The 21242-nt window shown below is 37.8% G+C and overlaps 1 protein-coding gene across 15 annotated transcripts in view; it reads left to right on the top strand.

Annotated features, from left to right (window-relative positions):
• BTBD10 (BTB domain containing 10) overlaps positions 1–21242 on the top strand; it is a 30145-nt gene that overhangs the window by 1043 nt on the left and 7860 nt on the right. For 3 of the 15 annotated variants that reach the window (XM_074884987.1, XM_074884988.1, XM_074884990.1), the window contains 4 exons: positions 5402–5491; positions 6169–6327; positions 18940–19133; positions 19801–20086. In XM_074884987.1, coding sequence (XP_074741088.1) covers positions 6227–6327; positions 18940–19133; positions 19801–20086 — 581 coding nt within the window. In that variant the 5' untranslated portion in view covers positions 5402–5491; positions 6169–6226. Of the gene's footprint in view, positions 1–19; positions 5492–6144; positions 6328–8369; positions 8391–13121; positions 13399–18939; positions 19134–19800; positions 20087–21242 lie in introns of those variants that run through there. The other 12 variants (XM_074884993.1, XM_074884996.1, XM_074884994.1 and 9 more) reach the window with 9 other exon arrangements.

The raw sequence follows: 21242 nt of genomic DNA, 5'->3' as shown, positions 1-21242 counted from the left end.
CTGTCACTTGTTTGCCTTCTTTGTCCAAAGTAGTGGTTAAGCATTGTATCTTTTTGTTCTTTACTGTTGGCTGCCTCTTACAAATTCAAGTACGTGCTTAAAACCTGGCTTCTCAGTAGCCTTTTGACTGTCATCTCTGTTCTTACTTTTATTTGCCTTTTTTCTTCATGAATCATCTTCAGTGATTCATTTAAAGAGTACTTATATCTGTTGTTACTTCAGCTTTGGTGATCCTTTCTCTGCAAGACCTTTTCTTTCTCTCTTCAATTTGCTATTGAATTACATGATCCAGAAATACAATTCAAATTATCAACTTCAGCTATTGACAGTTCATAGGCTGATAGTTCACACTTGTTTTCTTTGAACTGAAAATCTGTCTCTGCATCATCTTGTATAGGTTACTTCGAATTCCTATAGCTGGAACACCAGTACAGTCAAAAGGAACTGGCTGATTTTTTTTTTAACCATTTGTGTACAGTTAAGGAAAACTGTTGCATTGTATTTGTTTTGCAGGTCTGTCAGTGTGGATTTGTCTTTGACTAAGTCTCCTTCTTGCAAAACATCACAGAATTTTTTTTTTTATTAAGACACACAGATCTCCTGCCAAAAGCCTTTGCATATTATCTCTCGATTTGTACCATTTCTGTTCCAAAGACTCATAGTCTCTTACATCCCACCTGTGGTTATCATAGCCGTCTACTGATGATGCCATTTGAGACTGTGTTTTTTTCAGGAGGTGTTTGTGCTTTTGACCTGTGTGTTAAAGCCAGGGAAACTGGGGGTTTAGAAAGACAGCAAGTTAAAGCAGTTCTTGTATTGCACATTAAATTTGTTCTTGAAGGCCAGTTTTCCTTTTAGTTGTCATTGCGACTGGAAATGCTGAACTGCTGATGTGTGGATGACCCTGCTTATTAAATTAATCACAACTGTTATCGCAGTTGTTTTTTCTGTCACTTTGTTATCAACTGTATGCTTTCTGTAGACTGTATGCTGGAGGCTGGGGCTCTTCTCATGTGCTAAGTTCTTTCAACACAGCTTTCCTTTAGCAGTGTTGCTTAAATCTTGGCCCAGTGCTGTTGCTTATCAATAAAAGTATGCATCTCTTTAAAATATGTATAAAATCAAAAGCTAATTTAGAATTCATTTAAAATGTGAAAAATTATTTGGGATTTTCTTGCTTGCTGCCGGGTACAACCATGGCTATAGACCTCGCTTGTTTCTTCAAGAAATCTACCTGATACTCTGTTTCGTGCTACTTGTCACTGATTGCTGAGTGTTATGAAGCCCTGTGTCTGTCTGCTTTCTGTTTTGTGTTGGTGGGCCACAGCGGATGGGGCTAGTAGTACTGGCAAGAAGTTAGGTTCTGCTCCTTTCTCCTGCAGTGATAACCATGATTCTGCTTTTTGTGTGGGAGAAGTTGCTCGATCCACTGAGCTTTTTACGGGTAGATTTAGGCTGATTTTATGCAATGCATGCTAATACAGAGGGGGAGTTTTACCATCATATTCCTTTTAGGAATATCATCAGCTTCCTGTGACTGCTTGCTTTTTTAAAATTTTTTTTTTTTACTTATTAAGAGATGCTTCAATTCTGACCTACTGTGTTAATGTTGAGACTGTATTGCAAAGGATACTTCTTAGCTCTGCTTTAAGTAGCATCAGTTTGATAACATTTCAATGATGATAATTTTTAAAGTGACTTCATGTGGCTGAATTGTGGCTGATGTCTGCACTAGTTTGCAAGAAACTCCCTTGGCAGATATGGATTTCCATCTTTGCATTATGAACTGTATTTCCTAATTAAGATGTAATGTCACTATGCTTGTGTTCCCAGTAAATCTTACTTGTAAGTTAGTTTTTGTGGTTGATGCGTTTGTGCTTTGATGACTAGAAGCATCAAACAGCAGACTGGCACCTCTTACAGAACGTCTAAATAATCTGAATCTTGGAGTTTCTCTGTCACAGCAAATGCCGGGTTTTGTCTTGGCTGGTTACTTGTCTGTTGGATCTTTCTGATTATCCTGGTTCACCTTTACAGTGTATTTCACTGATGGAGCAGGTTAGAGCAGATGAGCTTCTGAAACCTGTCCTACTTTAGGAAATGCTTCTGACCAAGGCTTAAAGCTGAGTAGCTTCCTGAAGTATTACGTGTTAGTTACCTGAAGGTTGTCTTCTGTACTGACAGCTGGAGCAATCAGTTCTTCGTTCCACCTGATGAGCTGGTGTCCAGAAGATGACATCTGGCCCTCTGCCTCAAAACTTCAGGCTACTTTAAGTAAGACTTCAGAGCTTTGCAGCCTTACAAATATGCTCCATAGATACAGTGTGGCTGGCTGGCTTCAAACATATTGATATTGGTTGAGATTAGCTTTACTTCTTTCCTGAAAGATTTTCAAAGAACGCTTTTTCCCCCACCCACAGTACCTTGAAGAGTGCAAGTCCTGCATCTCACAAAAGTGTATGTCCACTTCTATCCAGCATCTGATGTTGTCTAAATCTTGCTTCATTTGCTGTGCATCTCTTGTGCGTTGTATTTTGTCATGGCGCAGAACTGAATATGCTTTAAATATTATTTAACGTAATCTGTTCTACAGCTATCACAAGTTAGCATGTGATACATCCTTTCATGAGCTCTTCAAGTAGTGGTGTAAACACATTAATTACTGTATTTTGCAATGCCTGGGGTGGCTCTACTACACCAACTATTAGCTTCCCAAACCCACTGGGTGTCTGTCATCTGTCTTCACAAATTCCTTTGTATTTCAGTAGTGTTCAACTTTCATAAATTAGTGATGATTCTGGCTTCAAGTTGATGTTAGCAAATATGAAGTGTTCTGGCTGTCTGTCTTGAAAGCTTAAAGTCTGCTTCCTGATTACCTATTTTACACAATTACTCCCTGTGATAATTCTCTGGAGTATTAGCTTTCTGCAGAGGACTAAGAAATCATTCCTTAGACCCAGAGAATTGCTTATTAGCTAATTAGAATGGCAATCAGTTTGGCCAGTATGACAGTGCTTTGTGGTCTACAAAGGATACTTGAATTTGACTTTTTTTTTCTTTATTTCATGTGCTCCCAGTGCCTTTTCGCCTTTACCAACATTTCAGATGCAGTTCCTTGATTTCATGGGCGGCATTGAATGGTATTTGAGGCCATGTACTCTTGCAGTTTTTTTGTTTTATACGCAAGGCCAGAATGTTCCACAAAAAATGCTTCTTTATTGCCCACAGTAAGGAATCATTTGAACCACAGTTGAAACATATTATTTTCTATTGCAGAAAAAAAGTGGATTTGCAGAAGTGTTTAAAAATTAATCCGGAGGACTAGTTAGTTACTTTACAGAATTTATACAGCATTTCTATTTTCAGTAGAGAAGATCATCAAAACTATTCCTTATTTATAGTCTTACAGGTTTGTTAAAACCTGAAATAAAATTAAGACATTTGTTTATAATCTGCACAAAAGCACTATAACAGTGGTCAAGAAGAAAAAAAAATTGGCTGTGTTAGAGCAAATTGTTTCTTAGAGAAGTGATATTTGTTAAGATCCTGCTGAGTGGAGGATGAAGAGAAGGCTGTTCCTTGTTCACAAGTTCATAGTGTGACGTGCTTGGAACTGTATTAGAAGTTTCACAAGATGTGGCTTTGGACACTTCCAGACTATCTTCTTTTTATAACTGCTCTAATCCTGAGCTGTGTGCAGTCTGGTACTTCATCAGTGACACTGCTGGGATTCCTCATGTGCCTTAAGCTGAGAAAAGAGAATACGGTTGTTCAGGAGGAGCAGTCCCATTTGTGTGTTTCTGTCCTTCTGTGTCATCTATTGTTGTAATGGCTTAAGCAGGTAGTTGCATAGCAAAGCAGATTGAGGAACTGATCCTACTTAAACCAGTCCTTTTCTTTGAAGTGTATGTGAACCTATACTCTCCTGTTGAATCTGTGACTTTCAGTAAATGAAAGATAGGGAGAAGGCAGAAAATGTGAGACAATTTAAGAAAGGGACTTTGGATTGTCCTTTCAGCTGCAGTTCTCATATGAGCAGCTGCTTTTCCACTTCTTTTCAGCGTGAAAGTTAAATTCAAATACTGATGTCTTGCTTCAGTGAAATGAATAAAAACTAGTTGCTGGATGACAACCTGTTTCTGATAAGTTACCTGCTTTGGTCCATACCTGAGAGGATGAGGTGCTTATAAGTAGTTCAGATGGTTTTAAAGGGAAGAGAGAATTTGTGGAAACAAACAAAAGCTTGAAAAGAAATGTGTGGTGCTAAGTGAGCCTGTGACCCTGGTGCTTCAGCAAATACAGAGTCCAAGCAGGACCTTGTGGTAGTCAGTAGCTGGGAGTGATTGCAGAATGGGAGCTGTGGTGTTCTGCTGGGAGATTCCTGGTCTTTGCTTTTTGTTCTAAACCGCGTTGCTGCCACAAGTAGTAAGACTCACTGTGTATCTTGCTCGAGTGACTCAATGTAATGAACACAATTTGTTTCAATTCAGGATAAAAGGTTTCTTTATTTTTGTATTGCTTGTGTATATACGTAAATGGTATGTCCTATTTCACCTAAGTTCTGAATGACTGCGGCTGAAGTAACTTGTGACCGGATTTATAAACCAGCTTTCCTTTGCCTTGTCTTAATAATACTTTTTCTGTTCTGAAATAGGTTGTAGGTTTCTCCTTGTTAAGCATCTAAACACACCTGATAAATGTGTGTAAATCCTATAACCTTCTACATTTGTGTAGTATTGTGGCACATTGACCATGCTTTGATAACCTGAATTTCCAGGTAATACACAACTAAATGCTTATTGGGGATTTTTGCCTTTTTTTTTTTTTTTTTTTTTTTTTGCATGAGAAAGTTGAGTATTTCCTGTAATTTTAAATAAAATTATTTTTTCTTTCCTGACTCTATACGAACACTTGACCATATGAGTCTTCCAATCAAAGTGTGTTTAATTATAGAAACTGTAACAGGAAAAAAAAACCCCTAACCCTGTGGTGGAGATTGTATACTTGGTATAAAATCTGTTTTCTCTGTTAGAACTGAACATGAAGGAAAAACTCATATGCAACTAAAATTTTTGAGAAGCTTGTTCTCTACCATTCCCCTGTGATAAAAATTTTTGGGTCTAAATTTAGTTAAGAGAATCTAAATTTGTCAGAAGAGCTTTTCTATTTTCCATGACTAGAGGGATGTTTTATATGAGAAGCTATCTTGTATTAAAGAAGTTTCAGTTCCTTTGGGACTCTCTTCCAAAGGGATAAGTTTCATTGAATGTAACAAATATAATAAAGGGGGGTGGGGTGGAGATATGATGCTTCTAAAATATTTAGCTCAAAATTTTACTAGGCTTATCTTTTCATTACTTAGTAGGCTTATCTATCTGTAATTCGATTTTTTTTTTTCCAGATGCTGTGCTGTTCACTTGTGGCTTCTTTTTCATTTTTATAACCAGGTTATTCTGAACTATACAACTCTCTTGACACGTGTCACTTATAGGTATGACTTGAACACTGGTCATTTAAAATTGGCAATTTTTATTGTCACAAGGTCATTTTATCTATGAGTGAGTTTTAGTGAGAGTTGAACATAATATTGGATCCCAGTCAAGGAAGGGTAGGTTTATAATGTCTATTTTTCTATTAAATTTTTGTGACTTTTCTGTGAAAGTCAGTGAAACTGGACTACGTCAAGTGTTTCTAAGGATTGCTATTGATTCCATTTTGAAGTAAGGACTCAGATATAACTGTTTGTTTATCTTAATTCTGTTTTCTTCTTGGGCAGCTATTCAGATTGTAAAACTGTTGGTCTCTCTTCTACAGTTGGGATCTTTCTTTGAATTAACTTTATACATTTGAAAGAAAATTGTGATATGTTTGCCTTGTGTTTTATAACCAGTGACTTTTCTGTTTGGACACGATGAAATTAATTGTGGCAAAATTGAAGTCTGCCAATGCTTACAGAACTGTATTTCTTATAACAAAATAATCTTTTTAGTGCAGGTATCAGCAAAATGTATAGAATATTATTGTCATGCAATGTAGAAGTTGTGCTTCAGTATATCCTTTTTCTGTAATCTTTATTTAAAAAAACATAACCTAACAACACTAAATTCTGCATGTCTTTTTTTTTTTGTGTGGCATTATTTAAAGGTAAACACTGCTCTCTTAATGTAGGTTGTGAGTGCTGCATGTGTGCTTTTCAGAGCAGTAGTGTGAGGAAGCTGGCAGTGGAATGGCAGGACGGCCTCATCCTTATGACAGTAACTCCAGTGATCCAGAGAATTGGGATCGGAAATTGCATAATAGACCTCGTAAACTTTGTAAACATTCAAGGTAGGTGCTATGTACCATCTATTGTGTCAAAAACTACAAAAAAAACTCCATTCTAAAGGCTACTGTATCTGGTTGTGGCAAGTCCTGTCATAAATTTTGTAGTTCTTCCTCAAAGGAATGCTTCTCAATTCTTTTAAAAGATATTTTCTAACTGATTTGTCAGCTTCCCTAATCTGTGCTTAGATTTGTTTTGCTGTGGGTGGGATTTTAGTCTTTTTTTAAAAACTAAATCCCTTGTGTGCATATCAGAACACCAGTTGTATGACTAAATATATGAATTTTTTGGGGGTGCTTACTAGGAGTTACATTCTGTTCATCACTTTTTAGTTGATATTCTCTGTTAGTAGCATGCTTAAAATATGTGCAGCTTGTTCATGGTGATAACTAATAGTTGCTTGCATGCAAGTATCGCGCTCTACAGCACTTACTTTGTAAAGCTGTGTCAGATCTTGCTTTCACCTGCATCCCTCACTGTAAGAATGTTTTTTTTTTAAAGCTTCTTCATTTGAAGATGACATGAAATAGTGTTTTTCCAGCGTATAGTGTTCAAAAATGAACTAAGCAAAGCAATTAGTCATCTAGCAAGTATATGTGAAGAAGCATGTTGCTGGAAGTATATATAAGCATCCAAATAAGTGTGTATCTTCCAAGTACTTTGCCCTTTTAGAAGTGCTAAATATAACTAAAACATTTCTGTTAGCTCGCTAAAATTGTTAGCGATTTAAGCTTTCCCACTTGCAAGATGATAGGAAAAGAGCTAAGGAGCACATTCAATAACAGCAACTTAATTCACATTTTTATTGCATAGATCCAGATAAACTGGACTCAAGTGTTGCCCAAAGTAGTCTGTGGGCAATTAATATTGTGGGTTATTTTCCTGTCGTTAAATCTTAGTTAATTGTGAGGCATCCAAGAGAGCAGGAAAAAAAATGCACCAATAATTAAAAGGCTCACAGGGAGACCCACGTAATTATAGGCCTGTCAGTGATGTGAATAATGGAACGGTTAACACAGAACCAAGAGGGTGGCCGGTGCTACTGGTTGGTGTAGGCTTATGGAATATAGCTTTGTACAGCTGATGTTTTTATTAAGATGATGGTGTCTGGTAAAGGGTTGATCTGTGCTGCTTATTTAGGATCAAAATGTGGCACAATATCAGCAAAAGAACAATATAGATATCACAGAGAGTTGTATAGAGTTGAGGACTGTTCACTGTCAGGCCTCGGAGTGTGACTGTAAATGGGTGATTCATTGCTCAGTCCAGTTGATGTAGTTCATCTCTGATCCTGTGCTACCTCCCATGACTGGTGATCTGGAATAAAACCTAAAACTGATACTGATGCAGATGACCCGTGATGGGGACTGTTAAATAATGAAAAGGACTTGTTAATAGCAGGTGATCTGAGTGGTTTGATAAAGTGGGTGCAAATGACCATGCGTTCTTCATATGACTGAATACAAAGTTAGACATTCAGGAACAAAGCATGTAGGCCATTTTTGTAGACTACATCAACTCATGACCATTGGTAGCATTGGCACTGTAAAGAACAGTGTCTCAGTGGGTGCGCAATTGAACATAAGTCTCCAATAACATTATATGGTCAAAAGGGCTAATGCAGCTGTTAAATGTATAGTGGAGTTACTGGAAGTCAGCAGTTCAGGGACTGTTTTGATTAGAGGGGATTCTGAAGACATAGAAGTTATTAAATATCTTCTGAGACAGGGAAAACTCACAAGTTAAATTGACATCTTGATCAATCTCTAAAGATCCTTGCAGAAACACAGCATTATGATGATGAGCTTTAGTCACTAGGCAAATTTGTAGTAAAGTGTAGTAGCTGGAAGCTAAAGCTAGGTAAATCCAGTCCAGAGAAACAGTGCACGTGTCTTACCATGTGTGGTCTGTTGTGGATTATCTGTTTTGGGGAAATGTTTAAATAAAAAGCTGTGCAGCTTTCTGGAAAGATTTTTTTTTTTATGCAGATAGGAGTTAAGGAACTCTATGGCCTATGCTTTTCAGAAAGGCTGCTGTTGATCTGAATTCAAGGTTCACACATCAGAAGGTATGAAATGTATGCCTCTAAAATAATGGCAGCTATGTTGGACATATTTCTGGCAAAACACTATTTGTGTTTCCAACAAAATGCCGAACAGCCAGTGTTTTATGGACGTTTGTAATGTGTATGGTAGGGATATAGTATTCAAGCTAAGATCTGATTCCCCTCCCCCCAATAATATAGACACATTTTGGAAGTCTTTGAAAATGAGAATCCAACTAATGGCTTGAGGTTGTAATAGAATAAGGAATAAATTCAGGAGAAATACTTTGTTACCTTGTTCCTTTGAGATACTTGATTACTTCAGCGAATCTAATTATTGGAAAATAGAGTACTTCATTTTGTTTAGGCTTTTGAATAACTGAGTTTTGGGTGGCTGAATATAGACATATTACTGTTATTTGTGACTTAATTGACACTTTCTCCAGACAAGTGAAAGTCTATATGAAAAATACAGTGTGAGGGGAAAAATGCTGTTGGAGACCTGTTTTAGTGATATATGACTTGAACAGAACTGCTTTTTTAAAAGGTTTGAGTACCGCAGTCTTATTTGTCTTGCACTTATGCCTTGTTATCATAAGGAAAAAAAATACTTCAGGTTTGAAAAGTGTAATGGTGAAATAAGAACTTGATAATAAATCTCAGCAACGGAGTAATATTTCAGGTAGATGCTTAGCTTGTCACTTCTTGATGCTTTGGAGTGTTTAATCCTGCAGTCTTAACATTCTTAAAATAGCTTAGATAATTTTCTAGACTCATAGAAAACGTAATCTAGGACTGTGAGCTGTCCTTCTGTGTGTAAGGCTTATGTGGCAACAAGGATAGCAATGGGATTCAGCTCCCTTCGCTGTGCCACCTGTTTGAGGCAAAGGATGTGTGGCAAAAATATCTAAGGGGGTGTATGTATTAAACACACAGGTTAGCATAAGAACCTTTTCTCTCTAGTTTGACGGGTGTCCAGTTTGTGAAACCTCTGGCAAGTTGTACCATTGTTTTCTCTCCTCCTTTTTCTTACTCCTTCTGAGATGGGGAATGTAACGGAAAACTCAGAAGGGAGAGATTGAGAAAACAAGGACCAAAAATATAATGCAAATGGACGTTGGTATAAATTTAAAGAGCCTGACAGGATGAAATTACATGTTGTTAAAGCTGACTGTAACTAAATGATACTAACAGTCTTGTTTGTTCAAGCTATTACAAAAATCTTTGAGATGCTTTTTATTTAAGTACCCATATAAGATGGAAGAAAACTTTCAGGAACCATATCTTGACTAAACGGTGGCTAAGGTTCAAGTAAATGGTCTCTGAATTGTATTTTCATTATTAGGTATTGCTGTTCTTTATTTTCTATTTAATTTTTCATTGATTATTAGCTTCCTGCATGTAATTTCTCTATAGAGTTATAGTTTTTGTTGTTGTTGGAAGACTTTAATTCTAATTCTGTTGTACCAAATGCTTTCTCTGGAGTTGTGGTGAAAAATCCATGGCTTAAATTTGCTTCTTCCTTAAGATTTTTCTTGGATTTAATTTTCTAAATCTGCTTCGGTTCTAGTCCCATTTGATAGTTCCTTGTTTGTTCATTCTATTTAGATAGCATTAGATTCAGAGTCCTGCCTGCCCTACTGCATTAATGAACAAAATGGGGCTGTGCTGTGGTTCTGTTGTCATGACTCCTGAACCTCTTGAATCTTTGAGCAATCTTCAACTTCTTTGAAAAATTTTCCATAGATGACAAGTTATTGTGCAGATGCTGAAGGCGGAGAGTTTTTTTTTCTCTAATATTATTTTTTGCATGCTGGGAGGGTGCATTCATGGGTTGTGAATGGAAATGCCACTTGCCTCAGTGTTTTGTAAGCATCCCCCAGAAGTGTCCTTTTCTCATCTCTGGAATGATATCAGAATGTATAATCTGTTTTGCACTGCAGGATGGGTTTTATTTCTTTTCGTGTAAATTGGATTTCTGTGGTTGAACACTCTATAGCATGGGGCAGGCCTCTGCGATGTATAATGTGAAAATAATTAGGCCTACTTTTGTCATGGGCTCAGGTCATAGTCTATGAATTACTGTGCGTCACCTGCTTTAAGGTAACTGCTAACATGCCTGCTCTTAATTGCAACCTGTTATTGGCAGATCAGGATCTCTTCATCTAGATTTTGTTGGCACTAGAATGTAAAGCCATCAGAAGAAACTAAGATGGGCTGGGAAGAGGTGTTCTTGGAATCTAGGTAAATGGGCTGCACTCAGTGATGGCTTTTAAAAGCATCAATCTACCAATTTTTTATAAGGTATCTAAAGTATAGTGAGTGATCTTAAACAGTTCTTTGGTGTTTTTTTTCCTCTTGATTTTTGACATCCTTCATTTCTGAAATGGCAGTTTGTGAACACCGTTGAGAAGGAAAACTTAGTGACTTTCTCTGCAAAAGCAAACGCTAAATCCTCTTGAACTTCTTCAGCGCACAAATGACCTTTTCCAGATATCATTAGTTATTATTTTTGGTATACTTTGGCATCATGCAAAACTCAATCAGACCCTGGCTTTTAATTAAGACACAAAGTACTTTAGAGGTGAAGTGATTATGCTCAGAACTATTATGCCTTTGAATTTTTATGGACGACTCTTTTCTGCATTGCTGTCTGCTCTGTTCTGCTCTGAGAGAAGAAACTATAATGGCTAGATACAGGTTTGGTAACTGTTTGGACCCAGTTCTTTTGAACTCTGAAGCCAGTTTTTAATACGTGGAGGTACTTTCCAGTTCCAAGGAGAATGTGCTTCTGAGTTTCTTAAACTTTGATTTTTACCTAACATCCTGTTTTAAAAATGGTATAGGAATTGCTATACAAATAAAAGGCAACCAGTGTTCTTTTATGTAGGTCGTGTATTTGGGGAGCTTGGCAGAAGTGATAAGGTGTGAACGTGTACCTATCTAAAGGTTAATTTTTCACTGCTTGAAAAATCCCTTTGGCAGCTAAACACTCATGAGATTTTTTGTTGTTTCCATCCTGAAATGGAACTGAATTACTAAGAAATATATTACTCATCGTGGAGAGAGCTCACTGAAGACCAAAATTACGTGATTATTTAAGAATTTTGGAGCAGGAAAGTGTTCACAGAGTTGCTGTGTTGAGCTGAGGGAAGATCATGTAACACCCCCCAAATTAAGCAGAGAGAATTCTTTCCGAGGGCTTTCTGACTGGTGGTGGAGCCCCAAGTTAAGTTCGACTGATGCATTGTGCTTCTACAAGATTTTGATGGGTGCATGTCCTGGCCTGAGGGGTAGTTTTGTGGAAATCAGGAGCTAATCTGTCCATGGCATGTTCTTTCTACCTGAAATAGGAGTAAAGGAGAACAAAAAGTGCTAATTATGCTGTGGAGAAAAGACCCCATATAGGTAGCCAGTGCTGAAAGAACCTGGGTGTGCTTGTACTTTTTTTGCTGCTGTGGGACTGTTCTATTGGAGGCAAAAAAGTGCCTAAGGTTTTCCCAGCATGTTTTCTGTATATCTTATTATAGCCATGTCTTCCATGGCTTATTTTGAAGGAAAGAAAAGTCTTAGAAGACTGTGATGGTTATTCTACCCTTTGGGCATGGGGAAGGTGGTTGAGTGAACCCTCACAAGACCCTAAAACTAGGAGAAACTTCACTGGCTTGGGTAATTGTAGTTGTGTGAGCAGAAATTTTCCTTCCATGTCTGAAGTGCTGACTCTTCAGTCTAGAATGGCAGTGCTCTCCTGCCTTTCTAATTGCAAGTCTCTTGTTTTTCTTACTGACTTCCTCTTTATAGCTGCAGTCTTTTGCTGAACAATCTCCCTTATTCCTTCAGCTTTCATCATATTTTAACTTCCACTCTACTGCTTATGACATCTTGATTTTTATTTATTATAAGTCTTGCTTTTAAACTATTCCTCCAGTGTATTGTGGCTCCTTAAACCAGCCTACAGACATTCTAAAAAGAATGATTTAGAAAAAACTGTAGCATAACGCTTACTTATCCTCCCCCAAAGAAAAAACCTTCAGAAAATGTTATCCTGACATGTGTCTTAATTGGCTTTGTTGCTTTTTGTCCTCAGTGGGCTTGACTTGTTGTCAAGCATTTGATGACCTATTGATGTGAAGGTGCACTACCTCAGGACTTGGCGAAATGATTTCTGATCAGTAAACATACTGATGAGTGTAATTATATACTAGTGTTTAGATTGTCACAAAGCATAGTACATTTTTCATGGCATAGACTTGCTGGAAAAGGGATGTTTGTAGTTAAAAAATGGAGGCTGTGCTGCCTTGTTCTCAAAAGGCTATTGCTGTACCTGCTTATGAACTCGGTCGAAGGTGAATTCATTTTAGGTATTAATCCAGGCAGACTTTACAGGAACAAATTAACTGTTCCCTGAAACTTGCATGGATTTGTCTATCTTGAATGATCACGAACACAAATGAGAGATGTGACAAGAGAAAGTTAGCAATACCCTTTTCAGATGTGGTGTTTGTGTGTTGAAACCTGACAAGCTGGCAGGACTAGAATAGCTTCGCAGATGGTACTTGGCAGGGTACCGAGCAGCTCTCCTCTCGCACGCTCCCCACCCTGCCTGTCAGTCGCGGTACCCAATGGCTGCTTAGAGATGGGGAAACGGCAAGTATGAATTCAGCTCACAGGAGGCTGCGAGGTCAGACGTCAGTATTGCACTACGCATGGCTGAGTCAGTGACTGTGAGAAATTGAATTGAATTAATATCTAGAGGGGTTTGCGTCTTTGAACACTTAATGGACTGTATAGCCACAATCTCTTATCCTTGAGGGGAAGATGATGGAGGAAAAAGTAAGGCTCGCTGATGGTGCAGTGAACTACTGAAGAAATGATGGAAATATCAAATATGCTGAACTTAACAAGTAATGCCAAAGGATGCTGATCTGGCTTTCAAAGCTGCTTTCTTGGAAGGAACAGAATTCCTTTGTGCTCTGATTTCAAAATTATTTCCATGCTTTTGTGTTTCCTCCGTGATAGATACAAGAGGAAGGTGCGTATCTGTTAACAGGAATAATCTGTGGGCATTATTAAGGAGAAGAATGAGGAAAAGTACTGTCCTTTGTGTGCACTGGTCAATTGAAATGTCTGCTGACAAAGAACAGACTTCAGGGGGAGGAAGAGGGGCATAAGCATTGTCATTGTGTAAGTCCTAGCAATGGGAGCAGAATAGATTTGATTTCTTCTAAAGCCTTATAGCATTGTATCTGTAACTTAGTGTATAGATAAAGCTCTATATCTCTATTCTACAAGTGTTGATTATGTGACTTATCCTAGGAAAGGATTGGATCTAAGTTTGTATTTTGAGTTAGTTAATATAAGTTTTAGAAGATAAAGGGGGAGAAAAAGGGTAAAAGTCTTGGTTAATATTCCACTGCGGCATCCTTAACATTTAGATAAGGTTTGGGGGGTAATAAGTATATTAGTTTAGCACCATAATTCTGTGTAGACAAGAGCCAGTTTTATAAAACAAATATGTTTGTTGGCAGTATTCAGTAGGATGCACATGAAGTTTTTGTATTGGAATACATGCTAATTGTTTTGGCAGTATAATTAATTCAGTTTAATGACTTCAATTAATTCAGTTTAATGACTTCTTTTAATCATTAGTAATATATTCAGAGCAATATGTTGTTATGTATAAAGACAAACTGAAGCTCTCCTTCCACAGATGACTGCAAAGCATCGTTAAATTGAAGAGCATTTATATTTTTTAAAAACAGCTCTTCCCTTACTGCAAAAATGGGAAGCATACCAGTATGACAAGTGTGCCATTTTGATGGTACTCTCTTTCCTCCTTTACATTATATTAAATAGGTTTGCTTAAGTACAGCCTTGAGCTTATTTGGTTTCCTTTGTGAGGCAACTGCTTTTAAAGAAAATGCCTCTTCCCTTTACAAAGGCAGACCTTCCTTGATCCCTGACTGAGGGGAAAAAAAAATCTATCACTGACTTAAAGTTCTTGAATGGGTGCAGTGCTAGTGTCCCAATGTTCCTTTGGAGCCAGGAAAACCTGTATGTTGAATTTATGAAGATTGTCTAAATATACCAATATTTATAGGGTTGTTGGTTTGGTGTCATGTCCCCCCCTCACCCGGGACTGAGGCTGTGTGTTTAAAATGTTGGGGTACTTTTTCTCTTTTACAGTTTTAAATTAAATGCTCTATGTTATTAAGCACACAGGAGGAAATTTTGCTTATGGGCTGGTGTTGTGCCTCAGTCATTGCCCATGGCTTCTACAGTACGGTGTGCAGCTGGTGGTCCTTGACTGGGAAATTAATTGAAAGTTGACATTGCAAATAGGTCTCTTCAGAGTGAGATAGAAATCTGAAACTGTAATGACTTTCTTGGAGGACTGAAGTCATGCACTGTGCAGAGCACCACTGACTGTTGTAGGCTGAAATTACAGATTAATCTAGTACGGCAGCCAGGTGCCGCATGAGACCAGCGGCTTCCTGGCACTTTTAATTATCAGCAGTTTTCTGCTGTTTGGGAAGTACTGGTGTTTTATCTGGTCTGCAGAATGCTTCTGTGAACCACAATACTGCCTAACAGTTTGCCTGTTCTTGCAAATGGGGCAGCTTTGCTTTTGTCAGTCAGTGACAAAAAAGCTGCTTTTTTCCATAGGTGTGGGTAGGTAGCTGCATCGACACAACTCAGGAACTCCCTAGTGAATGCCAGTTTGGCTTGCCTGTGTCGCTGGGGACAGATGTGTAATTAAAGTTCTGCACACTGCTGGTATGGAGTGAAGAGTTTTTGCATTTCCCTGTGGAAGCAACCTCCTGTCCCCAATGGCTTTGTTAGCAGGGAAAAAATGGTATTATTAAGTCCTTCTATCAAAAAAATCAAAATCATTCGGTAGTTCTGATGTCTTCATTTTTTTGAACACTTGCAACTTCTTCTAAAGCCTCTTTACAGGAAAATAGAAGCCACAGGTGGTCTTTCATATGTACTGTCCACAGATGTAGCTCTTTATCCAGACTAACTGATAGAGTAGCTCCGTGACACAGTTTTTCCTAGCCAAATGTTGCAGGGTAAAGCCAGTGACTGTCTCTTCCCATGTGCTAGATTCCACCTCTTTATTTTCTCTTTGTTCAGATTGGAACTCAATTTTGTTGTCTTGTTTATTGTAGAGCAAAGTTGTATATCAGTGGGTATTTATCTGAGTACACATGCTGTCAGATGGAACTCCAGATTTTGTCAGGTATACATGCAACGGATCAAAGAAATACATTTATTTTTTTTGTGTATTGTGACTCAACAGTGATGAGATTTAAGATTGACATTTTAGATGACTGTTACTAAGATGAGTGAAGATTCATGATTCAGATGGTGCTGCCTCAAGCCAAACTGCTTGAATTCTCAGAAATCTTACGATTCTGGCTTGCATCTTCTGGCTAATGGGTAACATGCCAGTCTCACAGTTAGCATTCATCTGTATGTTACAGGGAGAAAAGTACAACATGGAAGCAAGCAAATGAATGGTGTGGCCAGCTGCACTTTGAACAGCTCTTTGAGATTATTTACTAATCTATCTGTTTCAGAAACAATTGTTTTAATATTTAAGTATCCTGTCCTTCTCCAGCTGGCGACCTCTTCCTCTTTCATAGTGTGCCATGCTGAATTGATGGCTCGTGTGCCTGTGCTCCGAAGGGACGGATGTGGCTGGCAGCAGGAGGCACGTAAATCCGTGCACGCTGCCCCCTCCTCCTGGTCTTGCTGGCTGTGTGAACCAAGGCAGAAGTAGCCCCAGTTCCCATATGGGGAAGGTATAGCTGAAACAGTCGTGCCCAGCGTGTTTAGTCCTTTATTCAGACGTGACTAAGGAGGAAGTATGATGCCAGCTGAGTCAGTGTTACTTCCTGTAGCACCTGTTTTTTCTCAACTCCTGTAAAGAGATTATTAACTAGGGTTTGCCCTACTTCAGTGTGAACTCTGAATCACTGCTTAGAGGGTAATGTGGCTCTAGATGGTTTTCTGGATTAAGAATCGCATTTTAATTGCCTTCTCTGTTAAAGGGTAATTCATGTCTGCTCTGCCAAAATGCGTGATAAGCCTGCATATCCTTACAGTGGTTCAGTTTCATTTTCTACTGTGTTACCCTTATTTAAAGCAACTAAAGTACTTTAGCTATTGAGAAACAGTGAGTCATACATTTCAATACTATAAAATGTGGCACCTGCAAAACTCTGGTTTCTCACAGCATGGTTAGAAATATTATCTGGGCTAGGATCAAGGCACTGTTTTAACAAAGGCCTGATCACATGGGGCTTTATTAGGATTTGCTGAGATATTTTGTCACAGGACTGCTATGTACGTGTTTGAGTACTCCGCACACACACGCACATACACACCCACACCCACCCCCCCTTTGTGGGATGGTTGGTTATACCGTGATGCACAAATGTAAACACACAGGTGAGATAGAGGTGGGGGTTTTTTAAAAGTTTGACCATTTCTTGGGAAGTTTAGCTGTAGTAGTAATGAATATCATATATAAACAGGGGTCAGACTTTGGTTTCAGGTTAGATTTTAATTATAGGCTGTAATCCACATTTCTGATAATTTGTGGGCATATTTTGTACCTAATAAAGTAATTGTGTTTTGTATGTGCATATATATATATATATATGGAAGAAAAGATGCAAAGGTTTTCCTAAATTGTTGATGTTCTTGAAAGGGAGCTTTGCAGATCTCACTCTTGCAAACTTTTGCACACTTCACTTTCATAATACAAAATTTATCTTTCTCTAATAGAGGAGTAAAACAATAAAGAGACACGTTAGCCATGCTGAAATGCTATATATCTTAATATGTTCAGATTGCAGTGGAAGGCCTGAAGAAAATTCTATTTCCTTTTAATGAAAATGGTTGGATCATCTTTATTCTTGGACTATAAATCTGAACATTTCCAGCTGTAAGCAAGGCTTGCAGTTCTTTCACCTTATTCAATAGACCTTTGGCTGACTTCACATCCTAAAGATGCATGTCTTATTGCAGCATATTTTAAGCTTGGCAGGAAACAGTATTGCAGTAGATTCTCTCTGCACCAAACTTCTGCTTTATGAGATACAAGATCCTTCCCTCATTTAAATGGGGTGGGGAGAAGCTTGTGTTCCTTAGCTGAGAGATATATTTCTTATTCTTTGCATTGTGCTAATACTCATTTTGTGCCAATGTAAACTGCATAAGATCTATCATAGTCTTTTTGTCCTGATTGAAGCTCTTCTTACCAGTCACTGAAACCTGAAGCTGAAACATGTCATGCTAGATGTTTACTTTTTTGAATAGTCTTTAATTTTTTTTTCCCTTGTTACTTCTAAGAAAGAGAACATTCTGCTCAATTTACTTGTACAGTTCATGCTTTTAAAATTTGTTGTGCTTTTCTTAGCTAGGCTGTTATTCTTACCTCTTTGTGTTACTGAATCCTATGGCATTCCTAGCAGTCATATTTAAGGTCTCTTGGTAAAAGCTGTGGGATTTGCAGGCTGCGAGCAAGTGGGGCACTGAGGCTCCTGTGGGAAATTATGACCCTTCTTTGTCTGTCAGACCTTGTAGCTGTGGAGATGTCTGTCTCAGTTATCCAGTACCTGAGGCTTTTGGAAAGTTCTTCAGTTAAACCCATAAATAAGGAGTGTTGTCATGCCCACACTTGAAAGGCAAATAGCAAAGGAATAGATTTAGGAATACCAGTGGGGTGCAAGGACACAGATTTGTCTGTGCTGTCCTGATGTAAAAAATTCTGTTTTAAAGAGTACAAATAAAAAGCATAAGTATTTTTAGTAAAATTCAACAGTAGCTGTTGCAATTTGATATTTAATTTTTAGATAGTTTCTGGGAGTACTGGATCTTGAAACTGACTGGTTTTGTTGCTAGGTTTAATAATTTCAAAATGTAATCAGTAACTTAATTTAAGGAATGTAACATAATTTAATCTAAAAAAAAAATCTTAAATTGTTACATTAAGATTTGCTAGTTTAGAACAAATATCCTACTTGTTACTGACAGTGTTGTAGGTCTTGGCTTTAATAATACAGTTCATATGTTTGCTGTCTGGGTTGTGGTGGCTTACTATTGTTCCTTCTAAGAGTAACTGAAAATTTTAAAAAGAATGCCCAGAAATAAACCCTTGGCTGGTGTGTCTTGATGTATCCACTAGTGTAAGGCTGACCACCTTTGTAAAGGACAAGTTGCTGAAAAGAGTGCAGTCGGTACTAAAAGCCTGTGCTCTGAGAAGGGTTTTCCAAAACAGGTTTCACTGGAAAAATGACCCCTAACTTTTAATTTTGTGGTTTGATTAGAACGTTTAATTTAACAGTAAGCATCAAAATTAGATGCTCGGTTCTATTTGACTTACCTGTTCTGGAAGGGATTTCTGTGAATACAGGTTCATGGGCAGGCTCAACTGATCAGGCTGTATGGAAAAGACTAATCTTCAGAATGTGTGTGTGGAGTGTGAGTGCCTTTAAAATTCAAATGTATAACGTTTCTGAAATTTTGAAATGCTAAATGTTTCTCTTATTTGTGTTTTCAGCACCTCATCTCGTATTGCTAAAGGAATAGACTACACAAAAATGAGCCTCCATGGTGCAAGTGGTGGACATGAGAGATCAAGGGACAGACGCAGATCGAGTGACAGATCTCGTGACTCATCCCATGAAAGAGCAGAATCTCAGCTCACTCCATGCATCAGGAATGTTACTTCACCAACAAGACAGTATCATTCTGGTGTGTTCAGATCTATAGCATTTCAGGATTAAAATTCTTAAATTTAATTACCATTTTGTTAAAAGAGTACAATAAAAAACATTATTTGTTGATGTCACAACATGCAGATTTTTTGCATGTGTCCTGGGCTGGGACTACCCTTTCGTGATAGGTCGTAACTTTTTCTTCAGTCTGCAGTGTGTATTCCTACATGATGTTCTTATTTAGTGTAAATCACAAGAGCAATCTAATTTTTCTAATAACATAATTGACTAAACACTTCCCCTTTACTTGGTAGGGTTTAGGTATTTAGAAATATAGGAAACACTTCTCTTTTGGTGACAAAACTTTGTTTGTTTGAAATACAGCAATAAACACCAACTGTGATGCATAGCTTCTACATTATATTGAGTTGCTTTTTCAGTACTAGAATGCTAAATTTTTGTTGTAAAGGCTTTGGGGAGGTGAGATGGCTTTGCCGAAGTGGTAGAAACTTCAGAATCTCATGTATGGACAGTTATTTTTTGAAGGTTTCTTTAACTAGAATAGATTTAATTGAAAGAGTTCATACTTAATGTATCAAGTTGCCAGGTTTTGTGCCTGGAAAGGCATAAAGTGCATAGAGCTCATGTAAATCTATAATTCCTTTCCTGTTTTTTTTTCTCCTTCCATCTTGTCCCCACATAAGATCGAGAAAAAGATCACAGTTCATCTCGACCAAGCAGCCCTCGTCCTCAGAAGACTTCCCCTAACGGTTCTGTTGTTAGCATGGGGAACAGCAGCAGAAACAGTAGCCAGTCAAGTTCAGATGGGAGCTGCAAGGCTGGTGGGGAAATGGTATTTGTATATGAAAATGGAAAAGAGGGAGCTCGAAATTTAAGAACTTCTGAACGAGTAACACTCATAGTGGATAACACCAGATTTGTTGTAGATCCTTCTATCTTTACTGCACAACCTAATACAATGTTGGGCAGGTTTGTATCTTGTTTTTTGTTTTAATCTCTAACTGTAGAAGAGAGCCATAATTGCTTTGTAGATATTAAAACTGTTTAAATAGTTATTGAACTTATATTGCTACAGCTGATCTGCTAACATTTAATATTACCAGTTTGCAAAGGTAAAAGTCAGATGTAAGTTCTCCTCTGTATTTGGCAGAGCTGCCGATAGATGTCTATTACCTAGAGACAAGAGAGTTCATAAGTAAATTAACATTTCATGATGTGCTCATTTCCTTCCATCTTGCTGGGCCTTGCTTCTGTATTCAATCTGCCTCATTCTATCTCTTGTTGTTTTTTTTTTTAAAGCTAGCTGCTTCATAAAACAAAGTAGTGAGTATAGATAGTCTCTTTGAAAATAGCAAGGAGGAAAACCTTGAAGGAATTTATTTTGCTTAATGGGCCTACCCTGCCAACACTCAAGCTCAGAACATTTATCTTCTGAAATGCTTTTTGGACAGGGCAATGTCAAATAGATTATCAGTATAACAGATCAGAGCCTCTCAGCAAAGAGACTGAACGTTCAAAATGGTCAATCGTTAAACGAAAGTCCACAATATGTGTGTAGTATTTTCTATAGAAACTATAGTGAGCAACATATTTAACATGTTGACTTGGTGGGAAGAGAGTGTATACTTGCTCAAATGCTGGCAGGTTTTACATTGTCCAAATGTAGAGAGCACCACTTACGAACTTGTGGCAAGAAAGAAATGTGCCACTTGGGATTCAGCTTTTTCATTAAAATACTTAAAATACATATCTATATAAAGCTATTTGCCAAGGTACAGGTAATAAATATGATTAAACAATTTCTGCTTTGTTTAGATCACCGCTGTGAGGGATAAATAGTACCTTGGGTTCCCTATTTTGTGAAAAGTCAGGGAAGAGTTCCAGAGAAAGCAAAAAATGCTTCTCTGTGTAAACTGTAAAGGGGAATAAATAGAAGTAATAATAGAATTAAATCATTGATGTAAGGCATTTGTACAATACATGCATACGTGTATACGTGTCAATATCCAGACTAACAAACAGGGAGTGTACCAGTGTGAAGTTATGTGGTGAAATAGTTTCCTTTTCCATGCCCAGCCTCAGAGTAAGTGATGCTGGCCAATGCACTACATTTTTTTTGTGTGTA

The sequence above is a fragment of the Strix uralensis genome, chromosome 15 (genome assembly GCF_047716275.1).
Source record: "Strix uralensis isolate ZFMK-TIS-50842 chromosome 15, bStrUra1, whole genome shotgun sequence".
In the NCBI taxonomy this organism is placed as follows: domain Eukaryota; kingdom Metazoa; phylum Chordata; class Aves; order Strigiformes; family Strigidae; genus Strix; species Strix uralensis.
Note: the sequence above shows the minus strand (reverse complement) of the source record. Positions and strands in the feature narration are given on the sequence as shown.